The sequence below is a fragment of the Mobula hypostoma genome, chromosome 16 (assembly GCF_963921235.1).
Source record: "Mobula hypostoma chromosome 16, sMobHyp1.1, whole genome shotgun sequence".
NCBI classification, from domain to species: domain Eukaryota; kingdom Metazoa; phylum Chordata; class Chondrichthyes; order Myliobatiformes; family Myliobatidae; genus Mobula; species Mobula hypostoma.
The window spans coordinates 22,568,961-22,593,346 of record NC_086112.1 but is presented as its reverse complement, the minus strand read 5'-3'; the positions used below and the strand labels follow the sequence as shown (position 1 = coordinate 22,593,346).

The 24,386-nt window shown below is 40.2% G+C and overlaps 1 protein-coding gene across 1 annotated transcript in view; it reads right to left on the bottom strand.

The window, feature by feature from the left end:
• Positions 1 to 24,386, bottom strand: part of man2a1 (mannosidase, alpha, class 2A, member 1) — a 119,787-nt gene that overhangs the window by 34,065 nt on the left and 61,336 nt on the right. Inside the window, exons 11-15 of the mRNA XM_063068639.1 lie at positions 18,904 to 19,018; positions 17,959 to 18,026; positions 10,066 to 10,231; positions 3,100 to 3,327; positions 592 to 714 (exon numbers count right to left, since the gene is read on the bottom strand). Coding sequence (XP_062924709.1) covers positions 592 to 714; positions 3,100 to 3,327; positions 10,066 to 10,231; positions 17,959 to 18,026; positions 18,904 to 19,018 — 700 coding nt within the window. The remainder of the gene's footprint in view (positions 1 to 591; positions 715 to 3,099; positions 3,328 to 10,065; positions 10,232 to 17,958; positions 18,027 to 18,903; positions 19,019 to 24,386) is intronic.

The window sequence follows — 24,386 nt, the reverse complement described above, 5'->3', positions numbered from 1 at the left end:
AAAACACAAGGGACTCTAAACAATGACTCTCCAGCTCCCCAAACAGGCCTGAAGAGCTCATTACAGGTAGTTTCCCTTTTTCTTAATTCCTTTTTAACTACTTCTATTTCCAACTATTAACTATTGGCTAATTACGGTAGCCGCTTATTGGGCCAAAATGTACTGGTCCTGATGTGTCCCAATTAACCAGAATCCATTGTATTTGATAATATTATAAAGTATGTGCTTGTGCTTAAAAGAGACAGTTTGATGTATTGAATCTGTGCTGACTCCCAGGTTCTTCTCTCATCATCGTGTCATGATGATTGATTATTGATTGATTGATTGATTGTCATGTCTATGGCCACTGTTTGTTCCTTCTTGTTGGGACATACTAGTTGGAAAACCTATCCTCCTTTTAAAGACTTTTCCCTTTTGTACTTTCCTTGACACTTTCTGCATGTAAAAGCGATACCTCTCCAACATCATCCATTTACATAAGCCCTATACTGTATATCTGACATGATGATTTCTCAAAACAACTACATTTCAGGTATTCAAAGATCCACATTGAAAAAAGTATTCACATTCAATAAAGTATTTTTGTTTTACCTGAGCTTCTCCATTCGGCAAGAAGAGATAGGCTCCACTTTTATCTCGATTATTTGTGGTGCCATACCACCCGAACTGGATACTTATATGATGCTCTCTCTTTTCTTCCTTGGTGATTACTTTCTAATATGAAAAATGGAATTTGGATATATTATCTGTATAAATATTTCTAAAATATGATTGTTTTTTCTTTATTCCAAAAGGAGTTTCAAGTACATATCAACCAACACACATAGAAGTTGCTGGTGAATGCAGCAGGCCAGGCAGCATCTATAGGAAGAGGTACAGCCGACATTTCGGGTCGAGACCCTTTGTCAGGACTAACTGAAAGAAGAGTTAGTAAGAGATTGAAATCTCTTACTTTCAAATCTCTTACTAGCTCTTCCTTCAGTTAGTCCTGACAAAGGGTCTCAGCCCGAAATGTCGACTGTACCTCTTCCTAGAGACGCTGCCTGGCCTGCTGCGTTCACCAGCAACTTTTATGTGTGTTGCTTGAAATTCCAGCATTCGCAAATTTCTTCCTGTTCAAGTACATATAACTATTTAAAACACTCAAGCTTTGGAGTTACAAGGGAAATATTCACAAATGAATCAGTAGCTGCTGAAAATCAGCATCTTAATAGTACGTGGGATAATGTCTTACCAATTTAAAAAAATTACAGGGTGAATGTTCATTTGTAATTGCATTTTAGAAGGTGGAAGTATGACAACTTGTTGATCTGTTGTAATTAAGCAAAGGAAGATACCCACTAGGTATTTAGAACTGGACAGCTCCAAGTTCTTTTCCTTGTAGGTTGCCAAGTCAGGAGATTAAACAAGTGTGCAAAGGAGGCATCCGGACAGTGGTATTAATAAAGGTTTGCTTTCCTTAAGGTAGCAGAAACATTGGTGGCATCAATAAATAAATCTTAAGAGATTATTTGCAGTTTACTCTCATTAATTGCAGTCACACCATCACTGGGGTGAGTGCTACAAGAACACCAGTGAAGTGAGTTGATTTATCCTGGATAGTATCAAACAATTTGAGTGTATATGGAGCTGCAATGATTTAGATAAATGAAGAGCATTCCATAAAAATTCCAGTGAGCCTTTTATCTAGTAGAAAGGTTTTGGGTGTAGGAGATTACGCAGGAGTTAAGCACTTGCTGTATAATACCTTGCGTCTAAAGTACTCTTGTAGACACAGTATTTATGTAGCTGGACAAGGGAAGTTTTGATAAATGACATTTTTCAGGATGCTGCAAGTGCCAATTTTAGCAAAGGAAATGCCATTAAGTAGCTAAAAGAGGTGATTAGAGATGGTTATTGTATGGCAGATCTGCAGCATCAGTATAGCCTGGCATCTATCAAACCATGCCTAAATGAGGTTTTAGAGCAGATATTAATTTAGATACCAATCAAAGTATAAAGAATTCTTTACTCTGTTAAATGACTTGAGTACCACAATATGAACTTGCTCTGAGAATAGCATTTCAGTATAATCCATTATACAGTTTTTAAACTGGATTTCAACATATCTTTTGGTCAAATCAGTAAATTTGTGACTGTAAGTATACAAGTGAAAAAACGTTAGCTAAGCTGTCCTGTTTTTATGGGGCTAGACCACATACACAGTACATTAGTAAAACACGGCAAGTCCTGAGATACAGCAAAGACTGGCTTGCAATGCCTCCACGTGTTTGTCAGCCATAGTTCTTCCGGCATAACCTCTGCTTCTAGGTCTGTTAGTGGTTAGTAGGTTCAAGAGCCAATTTAATGCATTCAGTACAGAAGTCTAGGCTGTCGAATCAGTGTGCTACTGAATGAATGCTAACTTCCATATACTATACTTTATTAAGAACAGAATTATCCATGGGATCCCAGCTAATATTTACCTGTCAATCAGCCTTCCTACAATATATGAAATTCTGAATACTGCAGATTCCATAAATATGAAAGAAGAAGATTGCTGACTGAAATATTAAGTCTGTTTAATTCAGCACAAATCCTGCCTAACCTGCCATTTATTTCCAGCACATAATGTTCTTGTTTTAATAGTATATAAATCTGGTAGTTATTACAATGTGGTTTGTGAAATTTTGCTCTCCGTAAGTTGGCTGCTATATAGATTCCATCACTACACAACGATGCCAAAAACCATACTGGTATATCACCACTAGAAAAAAACCTAGCTTCATCAAAGTGGTGGAAATAAAAATTGCTAGGCACGTTCTGTAGGTCAGGCAGTAAGCACTCTGACAAATGGTCACCTTGATCGGAAATGTTAATTATGTTTCTCGCTCCATGAATGCTACCAGCCTTACTGGGTATCACTAGCATACTTATTTTTAAAATTTCAGTTGCCCAGCATCTACAATATATTGTTTATCTTGTTTGACTTCTGTTTGCAAATCTGATTTGACATAAGTCAATGAAGTAACATTAAATCATTATTGGGTAACCAATTCATTTGGCTGTCATTTAATAAATTATATACGAAACAAAAGAAACATGTTTAAGAACCTTTACCTCCAAGAATCCTTTCGTCCCTGAAAACCAAGCTTTCAAGTTTGCATTTTCAATAGTGATATCACCAGCAGAGCTTTCCAACACACTGATCTTGAAGGGATCAAAGGTTATTATATCTCTCCTATTTGTGTATATGGTATAATCTGCTAGTTTGGTTTTGATATCTTCAGTTTTCACTAACTGGTAGATTCCCAATCCTAGAGCTGATATCTTTGCCAAAAAGGAAACCTGTTGGTTGAGTAAAAGGAAAATATATCAATAAGAAGCCTAAAATTTTGCTTCATTTTATCAATACACTTTCAATATCTCTTAAATATAAATTACACTAATGTAATAGTTAAGGTACTTAACAAGCAGAGAGAATAAATGAACTTGAAATTACTGAAGTATAACCTGTTTCAGTAATGTCCATCAGAATCAACCATCTTTACTTGGTCTGGCCCTTAATGTGATTTCAGGACCTACCATGTGAGTGACTTTTAACAAGCACAAACAATGAGGCCTTCTAGGCAGCAGTAAACAACAAATCTTAGTTTGCTAATGATAGTCACATGTCGTAAACAAATAAATTTAAAACAGAAACGACAACCAGTACTTTACCTCTATTTCTTTCCTAGTATTTTCTTTTTTTTTTTGCGTACGTGTGCGTCTGTGCCTGTGCATGCGTCCGTGTGTGTGCGATGTTGGCGGGGCGATGTCTTTTTCATGCCTTTACAAGGCGTGGAGCGAGAGAGAGAGAGACTGTGTGGCGCGCCACTCCTTACACAGACATTTCGCAGTATTTTTCCCTTTATTTTTACGAGGTCGAGTTGCGATCTCGACATTTAACCCGGCACGGATGGAAAGCGTACTCGGGAGCTGACCCGGCTGGGTTCGAACCCGGGAACCTCCGTTCCAGAGTCCGGCGCTGATGTCATTGTGCCTCTTTCCTAGTATTTTCAACTTTGTTTCAGATTTCCATCACTTGTAAAACACTTACTAGCAGCATAAGGTAATCTACCTACTAAGAGCAACTCCAGACACCTCCTTGAAAGATTGCAGGCTGTTTTTAAGAAGTGTAGACTACATTAAGCATTGCTAGTTAATCATATTATTAGTTCTCTTTTAGGCTCTGTGATCAATGAATAGTACAACCAGTGCTGTTTGCCAAAGTTTAGCATTGTGATAATTCTATGCTGTTGGCATCAACAGCAACACCACAATTAATTACACTGCCAGCTCCAGAGAACAGGGAAGAATGGTACTGTATGAGAAAAAAAGGAGTCCAAGTTTTTCCATTTACATATGTGGTTTTGGCAGAGGTAATAATATTAGATGTAGTCTAGCCAAAAAGACTACAAAGCCTTCTGGACAAACTCTTTGTAACTAACTGCTTTCTCTCTTTCCTACTTCTGACAAATGGTCTTTAGTCTTAAATATTAACTCTGTTTCTCAGGATGCCATCTGACCTGCTGAGTGTTATCAATATTTTCTGTTTCTCTGTCAGATTTCCAGCATGTGACTTTTTTTTGTTTGATTGTGAAGGGCATTTTGGTTAAGCTCCAAAAGTATGGATACAGTATCACAACAAGTTTACTGATTTTAATGAATAGTCAAAGGATCATGAGCACATCTTCATATTTCACATCCCACCAGGTGCACAAGTCTTCAATATTGCTCAATGTTTCGTATTTCTTTTGTGTATTGACTATCACAATCAATCAGGAGCACTGGTCTAACATCCAAAATCTTATACCCTATGGATCAAGACCATGCCAGATTACAGTTTTAGAGTTATATAGCAAGGAAACACACCCTTCAGCTCACCTCATCTACGCCAACCTAGGGACTCTCTGGGCCAGTCGCATTTGCCTGCATTTGAACCATATCCCTCTAAATCTTTCCTATCCATGTAGCTATCCAAATGTCGATTAAACATTGTAATTGTACCCGCCCCTACTACTTCCTCTGGCAGCTTGTTCCACATACTCACACTCTGTGAGAAAATCTTTCCCCTACCATTGTTACAATCTTACAGCACCATTATTTTGGTGTTAATCCACAAACTTACTAATCATAAACACATGATGAAGGGTCTCAGCCCCAAACACTGGGTCTTTGTTCCTCTCAACAGAAGCTGCCTGACCTGCTGAATTCTTCCACCTTTTTGTCTGTGGTACAACTTACTAATCATGCCATCTAAATTTTCATTTAAATTGTTAATAAATATGACAGATAACAAGGGACTGTTTTTTGTGGCACACCATGGGTAACAGGCTTTCAATTTGAAAACACTGCACCATCACTCTGATTCCTTCAAATTGGCTAGACTATCTGGATCAAATGAATCTAACCTTCCAGATTAGCCTTCTATGCAGAACCTTGTCAAAAGCCTTGCCAAAGTCCACATGGCCAACATCTACCACCCTGTCATCATCACTAGTTTTGGTCAACTCTTCAGAATAAAAAACTCTAACAAATTCATGTGACACAATTCCCATGCACAAAGTCCTACTGACTCTGCCTAATCAGTCCGTCTTTCCAAATGCACATAGATCCTGTCTTTTAGAATCCCATGAGTATCTTAAGCGTGATCCAGTATTGATGGCCAATGTCTCAGTTTCCACTGGAAAATGGAAACTTTCATGAAAGTTCAGACAGTTATCATTATGGCACAGGACACTAAACAGGTTTACTTGTGTCACAGCAGTGCAGCAATTCATCTTCTAACAGATTAGGATTACTGAAGCAATGCCCTGCAAAAGTAATATCCCTTGCAGGATAGAACATGATAATCAAAGGCAATAGCAGCTAACTGGGGACAGCCTTGACTGCATCAGCTTGCCCACTTGAAGATAACAGCATTTGTCATTGGTGGCACAGCCACTGCCAAGGTGTGAACAGCTGTAGAGCTGAAAAAGTAGAAGATAACAATGCTCTTATCCCTAATCCATTTTATAAAATTTGCACACATTCTGCAATATATTCTGATAATAGGAAGTAGGCAGTGTAAGCATACATCCCTTTTTTTCCTCACATCTTCTTAACACAATTTCCCTCGGGATCAATAAAGTATATCTGTCTACCTAACACAATCTTATAGGTTTCAAAAACATTAAATGGGTCAGAATAGGATGAAAAACAGCAGTATTAGACTAAGGATGGCCTGTTTAAATGCAAGAAGTATTAAGAATAAAATAAACAAGCTGGTGTGGTGAATATAATATTAAAGGATATACTTAAGAAAGATAAGCAAGATCATAAAAGTGGAGAAGTAGCCATATACATAAGAGAGAATTTAAACATGAGGCTGCTTGTGATAGGGGATGAATCGAGACGGTGAAGATATCTGGGTAAGAATTGAAAGCTATAAGGATAAAGGAATAACATTGGGTGTACATTATAGACCCCCTAGTGCTGAGAATTATCTTCATAAACAACTCTATCAGAATATTAAAGAAGCAAGTTCAGAGGGTGATCTTATAGTTATGGGTGACTTTAATTTCCCAAATATTGAGTGGGAGAACTCAATGACTAATAGATTATAGGAAAGTGAATTCATTGAGTTATTGAATGATTGTTTTTTGACCCAGTATGTTATTGCACCAACAAGAGGGGAGGCCTGTCTAGATTTGATATTCCATAACAATCAGGATAGAACTTTGAGCATGGAAGTTGTTGACCCTTTTGGAACAAGTGATCATAACAAAGTTAGTCTCAAAGTTTTTCAGGAGAGTATATCATTAAAAATCAAAGCCATTAATTGAATTTCAGAAAAGCAAAGTTCGTGTAGATGTGGCAAAGTCTTCAAAAGGTTAAACTGGAAGGAACTTCTTGATGTTGAGTCAGTTGAGGAACAATGGGGGCGATTTAAAGAGCTGATACACGCAGTGCACGAAATGTTCATAGCCAAGGTCGGGAGAAACAATAAAAACAATAGATCAACTTCATGGATGAATAAAGATATACATAAAAATTACTGAAGAAAAGACAGCTATGTAAGGAATACAGAAAAACTAGTAATGATGTTAACCGTAGGGCATATGAAAATATGAAAGCTATAGTCAAGGAAATTCGGATTGCCAAAAGGCAGTCTGAGAGGGATACTACTGACAATGCTAAGATTGACCCTAAGAGATTTTTTAATACTTTAGTAAAAGAAAAGTCAAGGAGGAAGTTAAGTATATTAGGAATAATAGTGGGAAGTTAAATCATGCAGAGAAGGACATAATGCATAATCTTAACTCATAACTAAAGTATTCACCTGAAAAGATGTTAGCATTATGCCATTACTTGTAGAGAAAAATAAAGTCATTTTAAGTGACTTTTAGAGATCCTACAAAGTGAGGTCCTGCTTCAGATAAAAAGGTTTAAAGTTAAATCGCTAGGGCCAGACAAGTGTACTTAAAGCGGTCTGTGATTATATATACAAACCCCTAGCATGTATTTTTCAAAAGTGATTGAAGACTAGTAAAATCCCCAAGGACTGGAAATGGACTAATGTTGTCCCAGTATATAAGGAGGCTGACTGCACTGACCCGGTAACTATAAACCAGTAAGCCTAATGTGTATTGCAGGCAAGATAATGGAAACAATAATAATGAATGAGGTGGAGAAAAAGCTGATAAGAACAGGCATGTGAGCAGAAAGCCAGCATGAGTTCAGAAAGGAGGAATCACGTTTTACTAATATGCTGGAGTTCTATAAAGAAGCAACTAGCATTTATGATAACAATAGAGTGATTGATATCCTTTACTTGGGCTTTCAGAAAACTTTTAACAAGGTACCCCACGAGAGGATAATAACCAAATTACAGGAGGTAGGAATTCAGGGTAAGGTGTCCAAATGGAAGCAGAATTGGTTCAAAAACAGAAAACGACGAGCTATGGTGAGAGGATCATTTTTAACATCTAGAAGATGTTAAAAGTGAAGTTCCACAGGAATCGGCTTTGGGGCTGCTGCTGTTTTCAATTTACACTAATGATTTGGATAAGCACATAACAAATAAACTAGTAAAGTTTGCTGACGGCACAAGATTAGGGACGGGCTGATAACATTCAGGCAGCAGAATCACTAGAATTAGATCAAAACAAAATCCAGATGTGGGCAGTTAAATGCTAGATGAAATTTAATGTAAGTAAATGTAAAGTATTACATATAGGAAGTCAAAATATTAGATATTGTGGGGGGGAGGTCTGGAGTTAGAAAGTGCACTGTATGAGAAGGATTTGGGCATCCTGGTAGTCTCATCACTATCAACATCTAGACAAGGCACAGAAACAATTAGGAAGGCTTACAGAACGTTGGGCTATACAATGCACTATGTGGAGTTTATGTCAAGCAACGTTCTCCCTAAGCAGTATAATGCACTTGTAAGGCCTTGAATACTGTGCACCACTTTGGTCTCCATATTATGAGAGGGATGTGAAGGCACTGGAGAGAGTCCAAAAAAGGGCAACTAGACTCATTCATGGTTTGTAGGCTGTGAGCCATGAAGAAAGATTGAAAGATTTAAATCTTTATAGCCTTAGTAGACATAGAATGAGAGGAGACACGATAGAGGTGTTCAAAATCACTAGGGTATAATAAAGTGGATGGCAGCTGCTACTTCAAAATTAATCCATCAACAAGGATACGGGGCCATAGGCGGAAAGTTAAGGGGAGATTTCAGACTAACCCCAGGAAGCATTTCTTTACACAGTGAGCTGTGGACACCTGGAACAAACTACCTAGTTGTGTAGCTGAGAGTAGTACTACCTTAGAGACTTTCAAATCTAAACTCGATAGTTATTTCAACACACCATGTCAATAGGAATTTGGCAAGCTTTGTTGGGCTGAATGGCCTGTTCTTCTCAAAAACTTTCTATTGTTCTAATTTTACTCTTGTGCCTTTCAGATACCAGAAAACAAACTGCAAAGACTTAGAAATTATAGAACAGCAAGATAAACCTGAAGGCATTCTTTCACACTCACAGCCAGAATCTAGGATACATACAGTACTTTGAGTTAAGGAAGGACATGCATGAGGTGAGGCTAATTGTCTAAGCAACCCATAAGACAAGGGAAAATGAATAGCTTAAATTCTAGCTCCTTGGGCAGCTGGCATTCTATCGGAATATCTTCAAATAAGGACTGTGATGGTGCAGTCTACAATAAGACATCTATAGGTAAGTACAGTAAAAATCTTGCTTTATTAGCAAGTCTAATAAAAATTCCATATGCCAGGTCATGACGCCTTGTGCAGTCCAGCCCCAGCAGCACCAACAGGTCTGGGCAGATTTAGGAGCTTGTGCATGCTAGCAAAGTAGTAGCAGTTTACTCCATTTGCCCACTTATGGACTTAGGATGATCAGTACAGTGATCAGAACAGATGTAGAATCAGTCTTAATTGAAGATAAGAAATAACAAGGGGAAGAAGTCACTGGTGGAAGAAGTCTTTAGGCCCTATAACAATGGGACAGAGATTAAATCGGGGCATGATTTGAGGCATATGAGAATGATCTTCCAATAATTACAGTTTATTTTAATCTTCAAAGAGACTTTATAATTCAAATGTTCAAAAGCAACGTTGGGGACAAAAATACTACCTTAGAGTAAAAATTTGCACAGCCTATCTTGAAACAAGCTACTTTAGATCTGGTTATATATCCGCTCTGATGATGGGAATGGAAAAAACAAGGCTTCTCTCAGAGGCATGAATTTTTGAAATTCTCTCCGCAGAGGAAAAGCATCATTTAATTTATAAACAGCTTTTTTGATCCATAGGAGAGATGACTGTGAAAGTAGCTGCCAAGATCAGATCAGCCATGATCTTAATGAATGGCAGAGTGAGCTTTGGGGAATATACAGCCTTCTACACTGACATAGCTAGCACATGAAAAGGATGCTTGAATAAGGTACTACAAAGGGCCCAGCACAAAAGAAAACAATAAACTGAGAAAATGTACATCAGCTGCAGATTATTGAAGCAGTGGAAATATAGCCCACCTGAAATACGTCTTTGGAAATTCTGTTGGATTTGTCCCAAACTGCAGTAATCTGAGCCTCCACTTGTTGCCCTGAAGCAGTTAACACATTTACTTTATATGAATTTACTTGCACTGTTACAATGGATACACGATCTTGATCTGCTGGATTATATACCACAAGATATCTGAAACAGAAATGTTCCCATCTCTTGAAATTCTGCTACTATACATGACATGTTGCCAAATTAATAAAATACATAAGAAACATAATAAACAACAGGAATGCTGCAGATGCTGGAAATTCAAGCAACACACATCAAAGTTGCTGGTGAACGCAGCAGGCCAGGCAGCATCTCTAGGAAGAGGTACAGTCGAACTTTCAGGCCAAGACCCTTCGTCAGGACTAACTGAAGGAAGTGTTAGTAAGAGATTTGAAAGTGGAAGGGGGAGGGGGAGATCCAAAATGATAGGAGAAGACAGGAGGGGGAGGGATGGAGCCAAGAGCTGGACAGGTGATTGGCAAAGGGGATATGAGAGGATCATGGGACAGGAGGCCCAGGGAGAAAGACAAAGGTGGGGGGGAACCCAGAGGATGGGCAAGGGGTATAGTCAGAGGGACAGAGGGAGAAAAAGGAGAGTGAGAGAAAGAATGTGTGTATAAAAATAAATAACGGATGGGATACGAGGGGGAGGTGGGGCATTAGCGGAAGTTAGAGAAGTCGATGTTCATGCCATCAGGTTGGAGGCTACCCAGACGGAATATAAGGTGTTGTTCCTCCAACCTGAGTGTGGCTTCATCTTTACAGTAGAGGAGGCCGTGGATAGACATGTCAGAATGGGAATGGAATGTGGAATTAAAATGTGTGGCCACTGGGAGATCCTGCTTTCTCTGGCGGACAGAGCGTAGGTGTTCAGCAAAGCAGTCTCCCAGTCGGCGTCGGGTCTCGCCAATAAATAGAAGGCCACATCGGGAGCACCGGATGCAGTATATCACCCCAGCCGACTCACAGGTGAAGTGTCGCCTCACCTGGAAGGACTGTTTGGGGCCCTGAATGGTGGTAAGGGAGGAAGTGTAAGGGCATGTGTAGCACTTGCTCCGCTTACAAGGATAAGTGCCAAGAGGGAGATCAGTGGGGAGGGATGGGGGGGACGAATGGACAAGGGAGTCGCGTAGGGAGCGATCCCTGCGGAAAGCAGGGGGGGGGAGGGAAAGATGTGTTTAGTGGTGGGATCCTGTTGGAGGTGGCGGAAGTTACGGAGAATAATATGTTGGACCCGGAGGCTGGTGGGGTGGTAGGTGAGGACCAGGGGAACCCTATTCCTAGTGGGGTGGCGGGAGGATGGAGTGAGAGCAGATGTACGTGAAATGGGGGAGATGCGTTTGAGAGCAGAGTTGATAGTGGAGGAAGGGAAGCCCCTTTCTTTAAAAAAGGAGGACATCTCCCTCATCCTGGAATGAAAAGCCTCATCCTGGGAGCAGTTGCGGCGGAGACAGAGGAATTGCAAGAAGGGGATGGCATTTTTGCAAGAAACAGGGTGAGAAGAGGAATAGTTCAGATAGCTGTGAGAGTCAGTAGGCTTATAGTAGACATCAGTGGATAAGCTGTCTCCAGAGACAGAGACAGAAAGATCTAGGAAGGGGAGGGAGGTGTCAGAAATGGACCAGGTAAACTTGAGGGCAGGGTGAAAGTTGGAGGCAAAGTTAATAAAGTCAACGAGCTCAGCATGCGTGCAGGAAGCAGCGCCAAGGCAGTCGTCGATGTAGTGAAGGAAAAGTGGGGGACAGATACCAGAATAAGTACGGAACATAGATTGTTCCACAAAGCCAACAAAAAGGCAGGCATAGCTAAGACCCATACGGGTGCCCATAGCTACACCTTTAGTTTGGAGGAAGTGAGAGGAGCCAAAGGAGAAATTATTATGAGTAAGGACTAATTCCGCTAGACGGAGCAGAATGGTGGTAGAGGGGAACTGATTAGGTCTGGAATCCAAAACGAAGCGGAGAGCTTTGAGACCTTTCTGATGGGGGATGGAAGTATATAGGGACTGGACATCCATGGTGAAAATAAAGCAGTGGGGGCCAGGGAACTTAAAATCATAGAAAAGTTTAAGAGTGTGAGAAGTGTCACGAACATAGGTAGGAAGGGATTGAACAAGGGGGGATAAAACCGTGTCGAGGTATGCAGAAACGAGTTTGGTGGGGCAGGAGCAAGCTGAGACAATAGGTCTGCCAGGACAGGCAGGTTTGTGGATCTTGGGTAGGAGGTAGAAACGGGAAGTGCGAGGTGTGGGAACTATAAGGTTGGTAGCAGTGGATGGGAGATCTCCTGAGCGGATAAAGTCGGTGATGGTGTGGGAGACAATGGCCTGGTGCTCCTTAGTGGGGTCACGATCGAGGGGTAAATAAAAGGAGGTGTCCGCGAGTTGTCGCTGTGCCTCGGCAAGGTAGAGGTCAGTATGTCAGACTACAACAGCACCCCGCTTATTGGCGGGTTTAATAGTAAGGTTAGGATTAGTGCGGAGGGAGTGGAGAGCAGAGCATTCGGAAGGAGTGAGGTTGGAATGGGAACAAGGTGCAGTGAAGTCGAGACGGTTGATGTCCCATCGGCTGCATTCACCAGCAACTTTGATGTGTGTTGCTAAGAAACATAATATTCTTATTTCAGGAAACAGACACTAAGAAATAATTAGTCAGATTTAATTATTGTAAAATAAGAATATCAAAAGCTGAAATAACTATATCTTCCCTGCTTAAAAAGTAAGATCTTCTATCAAAAGACACTTAACATAGAAAGCAGCCAGTTCATCACAGTGTCAGGTGAAACTTCAACCCTTTAAAAATTTTTGAAAACAAGTATGCTATCTCTGACCTTTGCAGGTATATAAGCATTAGCTCCTTTGATAGTATCTCATCTCTGAGTCAGGAGTTTGTTCAAAAGTCTAACTCCAGAAAAATGCTTCCATCATCAGTGATGCCTTCCTAATATTGGTACACAAAAACAAGGCTCTATTCACACTGTCAGGATGGCAAAAGAAAACCTGGCAATATTACAAAGAAGACTGTAGGCTAAAGAGAGTGCTACTTCAACAGAACAGCATAGGGATTGATGATGTAATACTCTCATTTTAAAATTTGTTCTCAGTTTTAGAATTTAACTGAATAAGAGCTCAAGGTAACTGAAGATTACCTTGTAATTAACTTTAAAATATTTCCCCCACCACAAAATGTGAATCAATTGGAAACCCTTGCCCACCTATTAATTAGGCAGTCAGTTATACCTGTGTACTTGAAAAGAAGATAATACTATCAACTGACATGCAGTCAATACCTGAGGAATTTGGCTGCAACTCGCTTCCAACTAAACTTATTTTGCTGATTTAAAAACTTCTCATTCAGGGCATTTTCATTCAATGGAAAGCAATTGAATGGAGTAGAAAGTTTGGGAATTTATAACCATGGAAATTTGGTGTTGATGCTGTGAAAACATATATAAAAATATTTAATTTAATGAGCCAATAATTCCACCCTAGAGGGCAAATGGCTTTGCAAATATTGCACATCCAGTGCAATTGGTGAAATTCAAGAAACTTCTTGAATCCTGGGCAACCATAAACATCAAAGGTGTTGTCAACTGAAATATGACAAAGATGCAGATTCAAATTTCAGAAGAATCTGGCTTTATGATGGTATATCCGTGAGGCTGAGTGTTAAGTGGACAGCTCATTTCAAAAGGTGGTCACCATACATGTGCGTTTGCAGGCAGAAAGGGAATAGGCAAATACGTGAGCAGACCAGGAGGACCAGACAAGCAGTTCAGGAGTCCCTTGAACTTACCACTTCCTCAGGATATTCTATCCAAATCAACAAAATCCTTTACTTAAAAATAAACATTTACAAATATCCTTTAGCCATTTCTAATCCAGGGGAATGTTTGCATTACATCATAACCATTGTAACTACAACTACAAAAGCACAGTCTCAAAAATCAACAGGCCAGAAGTGAAGCAAAAACCTCTGCAAGGGCCTTCACAATTTCTTCTCTAGCTTCCCATAAGATCTGAGAATGCACCAGGTCAGGCCATATGGATTTATCCACCTTAATGAACTTTAAGGCTTTCAATATCTCTTCCCTGCTAATTTGTATGTGTTTCAATCCCTCATTTCCCTAGCCTTCATCATTTTCCCCACAGTAAAAATGAAGAAAAATATTCATTAAAATTTTCACCCATTTTCTATGGTTCCACACAAAGACAACCATTTTGATCTTTAAGGGGGATTATTCTGTCCTTAATCATTCTTTTGCTCTTAATATACCTATAGAATCTCTTGGGGTTTTGTTTCACCTTGTCTGTCAGATCTTTCTCTTATCTTCTTTTTGCCCTCCTAACTTCTCAAGTAGAATACTTGCAGTCATCAAAGATTCACCCATGCCCAATTGCTTATGCAGTGTATGCTTCCCTCTTCTCCTTAAATAGAGCCTCAATATATTTTGTCAACCAGGTTTCCTAAATCTGCTAGTCTTGCTCATCACCCTAAAGGAACACGCAAGCCCTGAACTCTTTACATTACACTTCTAAAGGGCTCCCGCTCGACAGTGTTCTTTTCCCTGCAATCTCGCCCAATTAACCATGGAAAGATTCTGTCTAATGGCTCCAAAATTTGCTCAGCCCAAATTAACAACCTGTGATCCGACCATATCTTTTACCATAAGAAAAGATTTGTTGATATATTGCATAAATTGCACTTCATCCAAACATTTCACACTATGGTTGACCCACACAATATTAGGGAAGTTAAAATCTCACACTACTACTAACCTATTATGTTTACAACTGGTTGCAATCTCTACACGAATCTGCTCTTCCAATTGTCACTGACCACAGGAGATTTATAATAGTAGCAGCTCGATCACTTGAGTCGAGTGAGATGTTCTCCTGAGGAGATGTCTACTGGTGGGTCCCCAAATGGCTGTAGATGCCGATCTGGGAGCCACATACTCTGGTGCCGTGTGGAAAAGAGTAAGTGGTGGCTGTAGATAGCGGTTGGGTCTTTTGCTTGTTTAGTCTCTCCTTTCTCATCTGCCACTTGCTCTCTGCAGCATAGCAGAGGTCACTCTCATGTAGCACAGCTCCTTTGTGAACAGATTTCCTTCAGGAATAGTGTCTTCCCAATTTTTAGATATAATGTTGAATTTCTTCAAGATGATTTTGATGTTATCTTTGAAGCATTTCCTTTGCCACCAGACACAGAATCTGCGCTGGTACCTGCCTACCCACCATCAAGGACAAATATACAGAAAGGTGCCAAAAAAGGGCCAGTAATATCAGCCACACTCCCTGCTCGCTCACTCTCACCAGGAAGGAGGCTATGTAGTTTCCATGCCAGGACCACCAGATGCAAAAACAATTACTTTCCCTAAACAGTAAGGCTGCTTACCTCCACCCACTAACTCCAACACTATTTTATTACTTCCTGTCAGTCACCTTATGTACAGCCTGGCATTAATTTATAAACATACAATCAATCCATGTACATTTATTGTGTGTTTTATTATTATTATTGTGTTCTTTATCTTTTGTGGTTTTTTTGTGTGTGGCATCAGATCCAGAGTAACAATTATTTTATTCTCCTTACACTTGTGTGCAGGAAATTAGAACATGGAACAGTACAGCACAGTACAGGCCCTTCAGTCCACAATGTTGTGCTGACCCTTAAACCCTGCCTCCCATATAACCCCTCCCACCTTAAATTCCTCCATATACCTGTCTAGTAGTCTCTTAAATTTCACTGGTGTATCTGCCTCCACCACTAACTCAGGCAGTGCAGTCCACGCACCAACCACTCGAGTAAAAAATCTTCCTCTAATATCCCCCTTGAACTTCCCACCTCTTACCTTAAAGCCATGTCCTCTTGTACTGAGCAGTGTTGCCCTGGGGAAGAGGCGCTGGCTGTCCACTCTATCTATTCCTCTTAATATCTTGTATTCCTCTATCATGTCTCCTCTCATCCTCCTTCTTGCCAAAGAGTAAAGCCCTAGCTCCCTTAATCTCTGATCATAATGCATACTCTCTAAACCAGGCAGCATCCTGGTAAATCTCCTCTGGAGATAGAGTGGATAGCCAGTGCCTCTTCCCCAGGGCACCACTGCTCAATACAAGAGGACATGGCTTTAAGGTAAGGGGTGGGAAGTTCAAGGGGGATATTAGAGGAAGGTTTTTTTACTCAGAGAGTGGTTGGTGCGTGGAATGCACTGCCTGAGTCAGTGGTGGAGGCAGATACACTAGTGAAGTTTAAGAGACTACTAGACAGGTATATGGAGGAATTTAAGGTGGGGACTTATATGGGAGGCAGGGTTTGAGGTCGGCACAACATTGTGGGCCGAAGGGCCTGTACTGTGCTGTACTATTCTATGTTCAGTATTCCAAGTGTGGCCTAACCAGAGTTTTATAGAGCTGCATCATTACATCGCGACTCTTAAACTCTATCCCTTGACTTATGAAAGCTAACACCCCATAAGCTTTCTTAACTACCCTATCTACCTGTGAGGCAACTTTCAGGGATCTGTGGACATGTACCCCGAGATCCCTCTGCTCCTCCACACTACCAAGTATCCTGCCATTTACTTTGTACTCTGCCTTGGAGTTTGTCCTTCCAAAGTGTACCAGCTCACACTTCTCCGGGTTGAACTCCATCTGCCACTTCTCAGCCCACTTCTGCATCCTATCAATGTCTCTCTGCAATCTTTGACAATCCTCTACACTATCTACAACACTACCAACCTTTCTGTCATCTGCAAACTTGCCAACCCACCCTTCTACCCCCACATCCAAGTCATTAATAAAAATCACGAGAAATAGAGGTCCCAGAACTGATCCTTGTGAGACACCACTAGTCACAAGCCTCCAATCCGAATGTACTCCCTCCACCACAACCCTCTGCTTTCTGCAGGCAAGCCAGTTCTGAATCGACCTGGCCAAACTTCCCTGGATCCCATGCCTTCTGACTTTCTGAATAAGCCTACCGTGTGGAACCTTGTCAAATGCCTTACTAAAATCCATGTAGATCACATCCACTGCACTACCCTCACCTATATGCCTGGTCACCTCCTCAAATAACTCTATCAGGCTTGTTAGACATGATCTGCCCTTCACAAAGCCATGCTGACTGTTACATTACATTAAACAGTCTCGAATCTTGAAATGGTTGAGTTTGAAAATCATGTTGTCCATTCTATATATGATTGGGATTCCCTTTGGTAGGTTTTGTCCAATGAGGTGAAGGATGGAAACAATAAAGATCATAAATAGAGTAAGTGCAATAAAGATTTGCAGCACCAGCATGTACTGCAGATTTATGCTTGTCACATATTGTTTTAGTGGTTTCCTGTCAAACTTATTAATTCAAAGCCTGATTGATGTGGAAGCTCATCCCAAGTAATATAAATAGACATGAGAGCTAAAATAACTGTACAGAAATATTAACTAATTTAAAATACGTGGAATAACAGGAAGAAGTCCAATTAATTGTATCATATTCACAGTAAAGCACAGATGTAACTTCAGCAACATTCTCTTCCAGCAGAATGGTGCACAATAAACTCAACTATCATTAATCAACTATTCATTGGCTGAAAGATTTTTGAAATCCAGGGAAATCAAGACTTGGGGTTTGATCAGGAAAGTAGATCGACTGCATCTTGCTGAATGATCAAACAAACTCAAAGGGCTAAATGGCTTACCACTGCTTGTGTTTCTAAGGTTCTGCAGTAGACAATCAAGCATTTTGTTGAAATGCATGAACTCCTAAACTCACTCTGCATATAAGAAAGTTAAACAATTGTGCAACTTCTGTACAATCACTCTTCAACAATCTTTCAAGAAAGCTTAAGCCACTTAAAAGTAAATCACAAACCTGGGTATTAAGCTCAATTCAATAGTTGTTCTTTCAGGTAAATAGTCTTGTGCAGCTTGGATATCATCCTGAAAGAAACCAAACCATTCAACAAAATCTTGTTTGTTTGTCGTCTACAAATGAAATTATTTGAAACAACATCTTCACTATGTGATAGTCACTGTCAGCAAGTACTAAACATTCTCTAGGCATAATATTCTTAAAACCTTCCAATTTCTGCACTTATACCTCCTTCAGGGTCTAGTTCTGGAAAACAAATGGAAATCCTAAATACATACAAGCCTTTTATTTCCTGTTTTTCACAACAGATTTTTCAAAAATTCATTTGTTATCCCTGTCAAGAAATTGTGCAACTTTAAATTATCTAAAATCAGCCTGTGGTCAATAGGCAAACAGCATATTGTATAGGCTAAAAACATCACTTCTGATAAACCTGTTTAAGGAAATAAGAGTCAAGATTAGCATACGATGACCAAAGAGTAACTTCAATAACTTACTATCCCTCCTGAGTAAAAACCTTGTTTAATTTTAATCAGTGATTCCATAAAATGTAATCTAAAAACCAATACCCTATAATAGAGACAAGAATACCTGTGCATGTCCAGGCGAAATGTACGTACATTTTATATTTTTGGTATATAGCCATTACTGATCTCTGTTGTCAAGTGCAAGGAGTGTTGGGCTATCTTTAGTAATAATAGGTTTTTTTCTCTTTAAAGTCAAAGTAACAGACTTTTTTGGTGACTCACAAAAATGTCTTTCTAAATAATGTGAACAGAAGATAGTTCTATATAGTTAACATGATGGGTTTCTTTTCCCAACAAATCAAGTTGTCCAGAAATCTGTGATTTTCAGTGTTTTAAAAGAAAAAACTTGTACCAGCCCACAATTTTTAATTCAGGTGCCAAAATAGTTATATACTCATTGAAATGTAGGAAGTCTTACCATTTGAAGAAAGGGTTTTGAAGGGTTGTATTTGTAATTTTCCTTGTCTTTTAATATTAAAAAGTGTGCTGAGTCACCAATCACTCTTTTCAAGTTTATTATTGAGTGAAATAGTCTGTAAAATAAAGCATTTAAGAACATTACAATATTGTAGCTTTACTTATGCAACTAGATACCATCAAAACTTGTTATCTCCTTTCTCAGACCATACATTTTCATTAGGTGCACACTCAAGACATGTTCAACCATGGATTATAATCAACCAATTCTTATGGTTCTTCATGGTTGATGCTGCAATTAGCATATTATGGGACTTAAGTGTTCAAGATACACTTCATTTTTGATTTTCAGAACCCATATCGTATCTAATGAACCATTACGAGTTGTCATTGCAAATACATTACTGTTTCAAAAATGTTGATGGATAAATCACTTGATACAAAAGCAATTTAACCTTTACTTGCTTCCTGAAAAGAGGAAGGACAGAATCAGAATCAAGTTTAATATCATTGGCACATGTCATGAAATTTATTGTTTTGCAGCAGCAGTACATTGCAATACATAGTAATAAAAACTATAAATTGCAATAAAAAATACATATAAAAATAAATTAATTAGTGCAAAAGAAAGGGGAAAAATACTGAGGAAGTGTTCATGGGTTCATTGTTCATTCAGAAATCTGATGGTGGAGGGGAAGAAGCTGTTCCTGAAACATTGAGTGTGTCTTCAGCCTCCTGTGCCTCCTCTTTGATGGTAGCAATGAGAAGAGGGCATGCCCTGGGTGATGGAGGTCCTTAATGATGGATACTGCCTTTTTGAGGCATCATCTTTTAAAGGTGTCTTGGATGCTGGGAGGCTAGTGACCAAGACAGAACTGGCTGAGTTTACAATTTTTCCTGATCCTGTGCAGTGGCCCCTCCAAACCAGGCGGTGTTGCAACCATTTAGAAAGTTCTCAATGGTACATCTGTAGAAATTTGCTAGTGTTTTTGGTGACATACCAATTTTTCTGAAACTCTTAATGAAATATAGCCACTGTTGTGCCTTCTTTGTAATTGCATCAACATGTTCAGCCTCAGATAGATCCTCAGAAATTTGACACCCAGGAATTTGAAACTGTTCATCCTTTCCACTTCTGATCCCTCGATGAGGTCTGGTCTGTGTTCCCTCAACTTACACTCTCTGAAGTCTACAATCAATTCCTTGGTCTTATTGACGTTGAGTGCAAGGTTGTTGCTATGACACCACTCATCCAGCTGATTTGTCTCACTCCTGTACGCCTCCTCATCATCATCTGAAATTCTGCCAACAATACTTGTGTTGTCTGCAAATTCATAGATGGCATTTGAGCTGTGCCTAGCCATACAGTTATGGGTGTAGAAAGAGTAGAGCAGTGGGCTAAGCACACACCTTTGAGGTGTGCCCCTGTTGACTGTCAGTGATCAAGTGTTGATTGTGTACTTGCACTTACAAAGCACCCTGCACATCCCTTTCAGGACAACTCCAAAGCACTTTATAACCATTAAACTGCTCTTGAAAATTAAATAAATGTTGTAAAGTCAGACACACAGCAGCCAAATAGTGCACATCAAGCTTTCAGAAAGACAAGTGATAAACTGATAATCAATTTTTAGAGATTCAGGCTGAGTGATAAACATTGGCCCAGACACTTGGGATAACATGCTAGTACTACAGTAAATGAGGCCTTGGAGCTTAATGAAAGATTAAAAACTATTCCAGATGGATGTTTGACTGATGATGTTGTATATTAGATTGACAGCATTCATGCTACTGGCGAATTTTAGAAACTTGTGAGTTTATTAAATATATGAAAGTTTACCGATAAGATTAATTGCAGCAATTAAAAGATACAATTCATCTTAGTAATAGCAAATACAAAATTACCAGGTCATTGTAAAAGCCTATCTGATACACAAATATTCTTAGCCATTCTTATTCAATCTGCAGCATCCTCGTTGACTCTTAACTGCCCTATAAAATGGATTAAGTCACTCAATTGTAACATACTACTATTTTGTCATGCCAATCTCCTTCATAACAATTTTAAACCACCAGGAGGTAGAAGGTTTCAGACCTGGTAGTTCTCAACATTGATCTAGGCCATGAGGTTATATGCTATCAGATGAAACAAGGGCAACCCTCCATGCGAGTATCACTTACTGTCCTCCATGTTGGGAGGAGCACTGGTTTTGGTACTGTAACGGAATGTTACCTTCAATGTTCCTCTCTAAAAGTTGTTCAATTGTTCAGCAGACTGTGAATGCAGCAGCTGGGGAGTTAGCCAGCACAAAGGAGAAACCTGCTCAGCCTCATCCTTACTGACCTATCTGTGGCAGCCTGAAATTTTCAAGACAACAATGATGTAAACAAAATCTTCACATCAAGGACACTCTTGGTCATGTTATGTGGCACCATCTGTGCACTAAATGGGATACGTCTGGAACTGATCTGGTAACTTGAAACTATGCACCTATGAGGCACTATATATCGTCACAGCAGTGAAAGTGTATTCCACCACAATTGGTACCCATGCCTCAATATACCCCTCACTCTACCATTATGATTAACTCTGAAGAGTGCAGATGAGCATAACAAGGGCAGAGGTAGACATAGCTAAAAATGAGGCACTAATGTGGTGAAAATGCAGCACAAGCAACATTCCATCTAATTTTATTTTACAGCTATGTGGACCAACTATTGCTCCGAGCAGGAAGTTCTTAAACGGCCTGAAAACTGCATGGCATGTTAATAAAACATTATATAATATAAAATTCCAGCTGTGCGGCAATGAAGGCTATGTGTGCAGAAGCATTTCAGTTATTGCGTGGACATGCACCTGCGCAGCTTAGACGGGACGGTAAACACAAGTATGCTAAACAAAACAGTCTGTAATAGATTGCACTAAGTGAATCCACAATCAGGTAATCACATCAAAGCTCTGCAGCCCTGCTATATTTAGTTGTAACAGTTAGGCAGACAATTAAACCAGTAAATGGAAGGAGGTCTCACTGGCTCTCTGTTTTCCTTTGGAGTATCTAGACAACCACAAAACACATATCAGGTTGCTGTTTAGCAATTACAGTTCACTGTTCAACACCATCATATAATCAATACCAAGCTTCAAAAACCAGCGTCTCTACCTCTCTCTCATACCGGATCCTCAACTTCTTTTTGGGAGTCTAGTCAGTGTGAATTGAAATTAACATCTCCTCCTTGCTGACAGTCAACACAGATGTACCTCAAGAACGCATGCTTTGCCCACTGCTCTACTCTCTCTAAATGCATGACTGTGTGGCTAAGCACAACTCAAACACTATTTATATATTCACCAATTCAACCACTGTTGTCAGTCGAAACTCAGATAGCAACAAGGAAGCGTACATGAGTGAGATAGATCAGCTGACAGAGTGGTGTGTGCAAAAATAACCTCACATTCAATGCTAGCAAGACCAAAAAATTGATTGCAGACTTCAGGAAGGGGAAGTTGGGAGAACACACAGTCTGATTGAGGAGTCAACAGCAGAAAGGGCAAGCAGCTTCAAGTTTCTAGGTGTCAATATCTCCAAGGATATATCCTGGACCCATCATTGATGTAATCACAAAGAGGGCAACTGCTCTGCTTTGTTAGGTGTTTGAGGAGATTCAGTATATCACCAAAGGAATTTCTAGATAGATGGTGGAGAGCACATAATTCTTTGGCTATAAGAACAGGTCAGAGACTGAGTATCATGCGGTAAGTGGCTCAAATCCCTAAGGCTTTTTCATGATCTACTAGGAGCAAGTTAGGAATATGTTGGAATATACTCTACTTCCCTTAATGAGTATACCTCCAATAACATTCAGTCATCTCAAACCCATCCAAGGAAAAAGCAAACAACAGGAATTCTGCAGATGCTGGAAATTCAAGCAACACACATCAAAGTTGCTGGTGAACGCAGCAGGCCAAGCAGCATCTTTAGGAAGAGGCGCAGTCGACGTTTCAGGCCGAGACCCTTCGTCAGGACTAACTGAAGGAAGAGTGAGTAAGGGATTTGAAAGCTGGAGGGGGAGGGGGAGATGCAAAATGATAGGAGAAGACAGGAGGGGGAGGGATAGAGCCGAGAGCTGGATAGGTGATAGGCAAAAGGGGATACGAGAGGATCATGGGACAGGAGGTCCGGGAAGAAAGACGGGGGGGGGTGACCCAGAGGATGGGCAAGAGGTATATTCAGAGGGACAGAGGGAGAAAAAGGAGAGTGAGAGAAAGAATGTGTGCATAAAAAGGAGTAACAGATGGGGTACGAGGGGGAGGTGGGGCCTAGCGGAAGTTAGAGAAGTCAATGTTCATGCCATCAGGTTGGAGGCTACCCATACGGAATATAAGGTGTTGTTCCTCCAACCTGAGTGTGGCTTCATGTTTACAGTCAGGTTGGAGGAACAACACCTTATATTCCGTATGGGTAGCCTCCAACCTGATGGCATGAACATTGACTTCTCTAACTTCCGCTAGGCCCCACCTCCCCCTCGTACCCCATCTGTTACTCCTTTTTATGCACACATTCTTTCTCTCACTCTCCTTTTTCTCCCTCTGTCCCTCTGAATATACCTCTTGCCCATCCTCTGGGTCACCTCCCCCCCCCGTCTTTCTTCCCGGACCTCCTGTCCCATGATCCTCTCGTATCCCCTTTTGCCTATCACCTGTCCAGCTCTCGGCTCTATCCCTCCCCCTCCTGTCTTCTCCTATCATTTTGCATCTCCCCCTCCCCCTCCAGCTTTCAAATCCCTTACTCACTCTTCCTTCAGTTAGTCCTGACGAAGGGTCTCGGCCTGAAACGTCGACTGCGCCTCTTCCTATAGATGCTGCTTGGCCTGCTGCGTTCACCAGCAACTTTGATGTGTGTTGCAAGGAAAAAGCAATCCATTTGATTGAAGGGCATAAAAAAAAATTAAATTAGAGGAGGAGTAGACAATTTGGCCTCTCAAGCCTGCTCCATACTTTAATATTATCTGAGCTGATCTGCCTCAGATGTTATTTCTTCTTCTATGCCATAGCCCTCCATCTTTCAAAAACTGATTTACTTCCTCTTTAAAGATCTCCAATTACTTAGCTTCCACAACAACCCAAGGTATAGAATTATGGAGATTCACCATCCTCTGGAAAAAAATTCCAATGCAGTTCCATGTTAAATTATTGTCTCCACACCAACCTCCACCCCCATTTCATAAACCCTTAGGCCCAACATATCCAACAAAACCACCTATTTACACTTAATTGCTTTTTATTCTCTCCTTATTGCCATCAATGTCTCCCAGATTCTATCACCTATACTTCAGGGGCACCTTACAGACCTAATTAGTGAAAATGGTGACATGGAGGAAATCTGGAACATCAGTGAAAAGGCCATGGGGTAACAGGGTGATTATGCATAACAGCAGATACAGCACCAGAGGTCAGGATTGGATGTGGATTGCTAGAACTGTGAA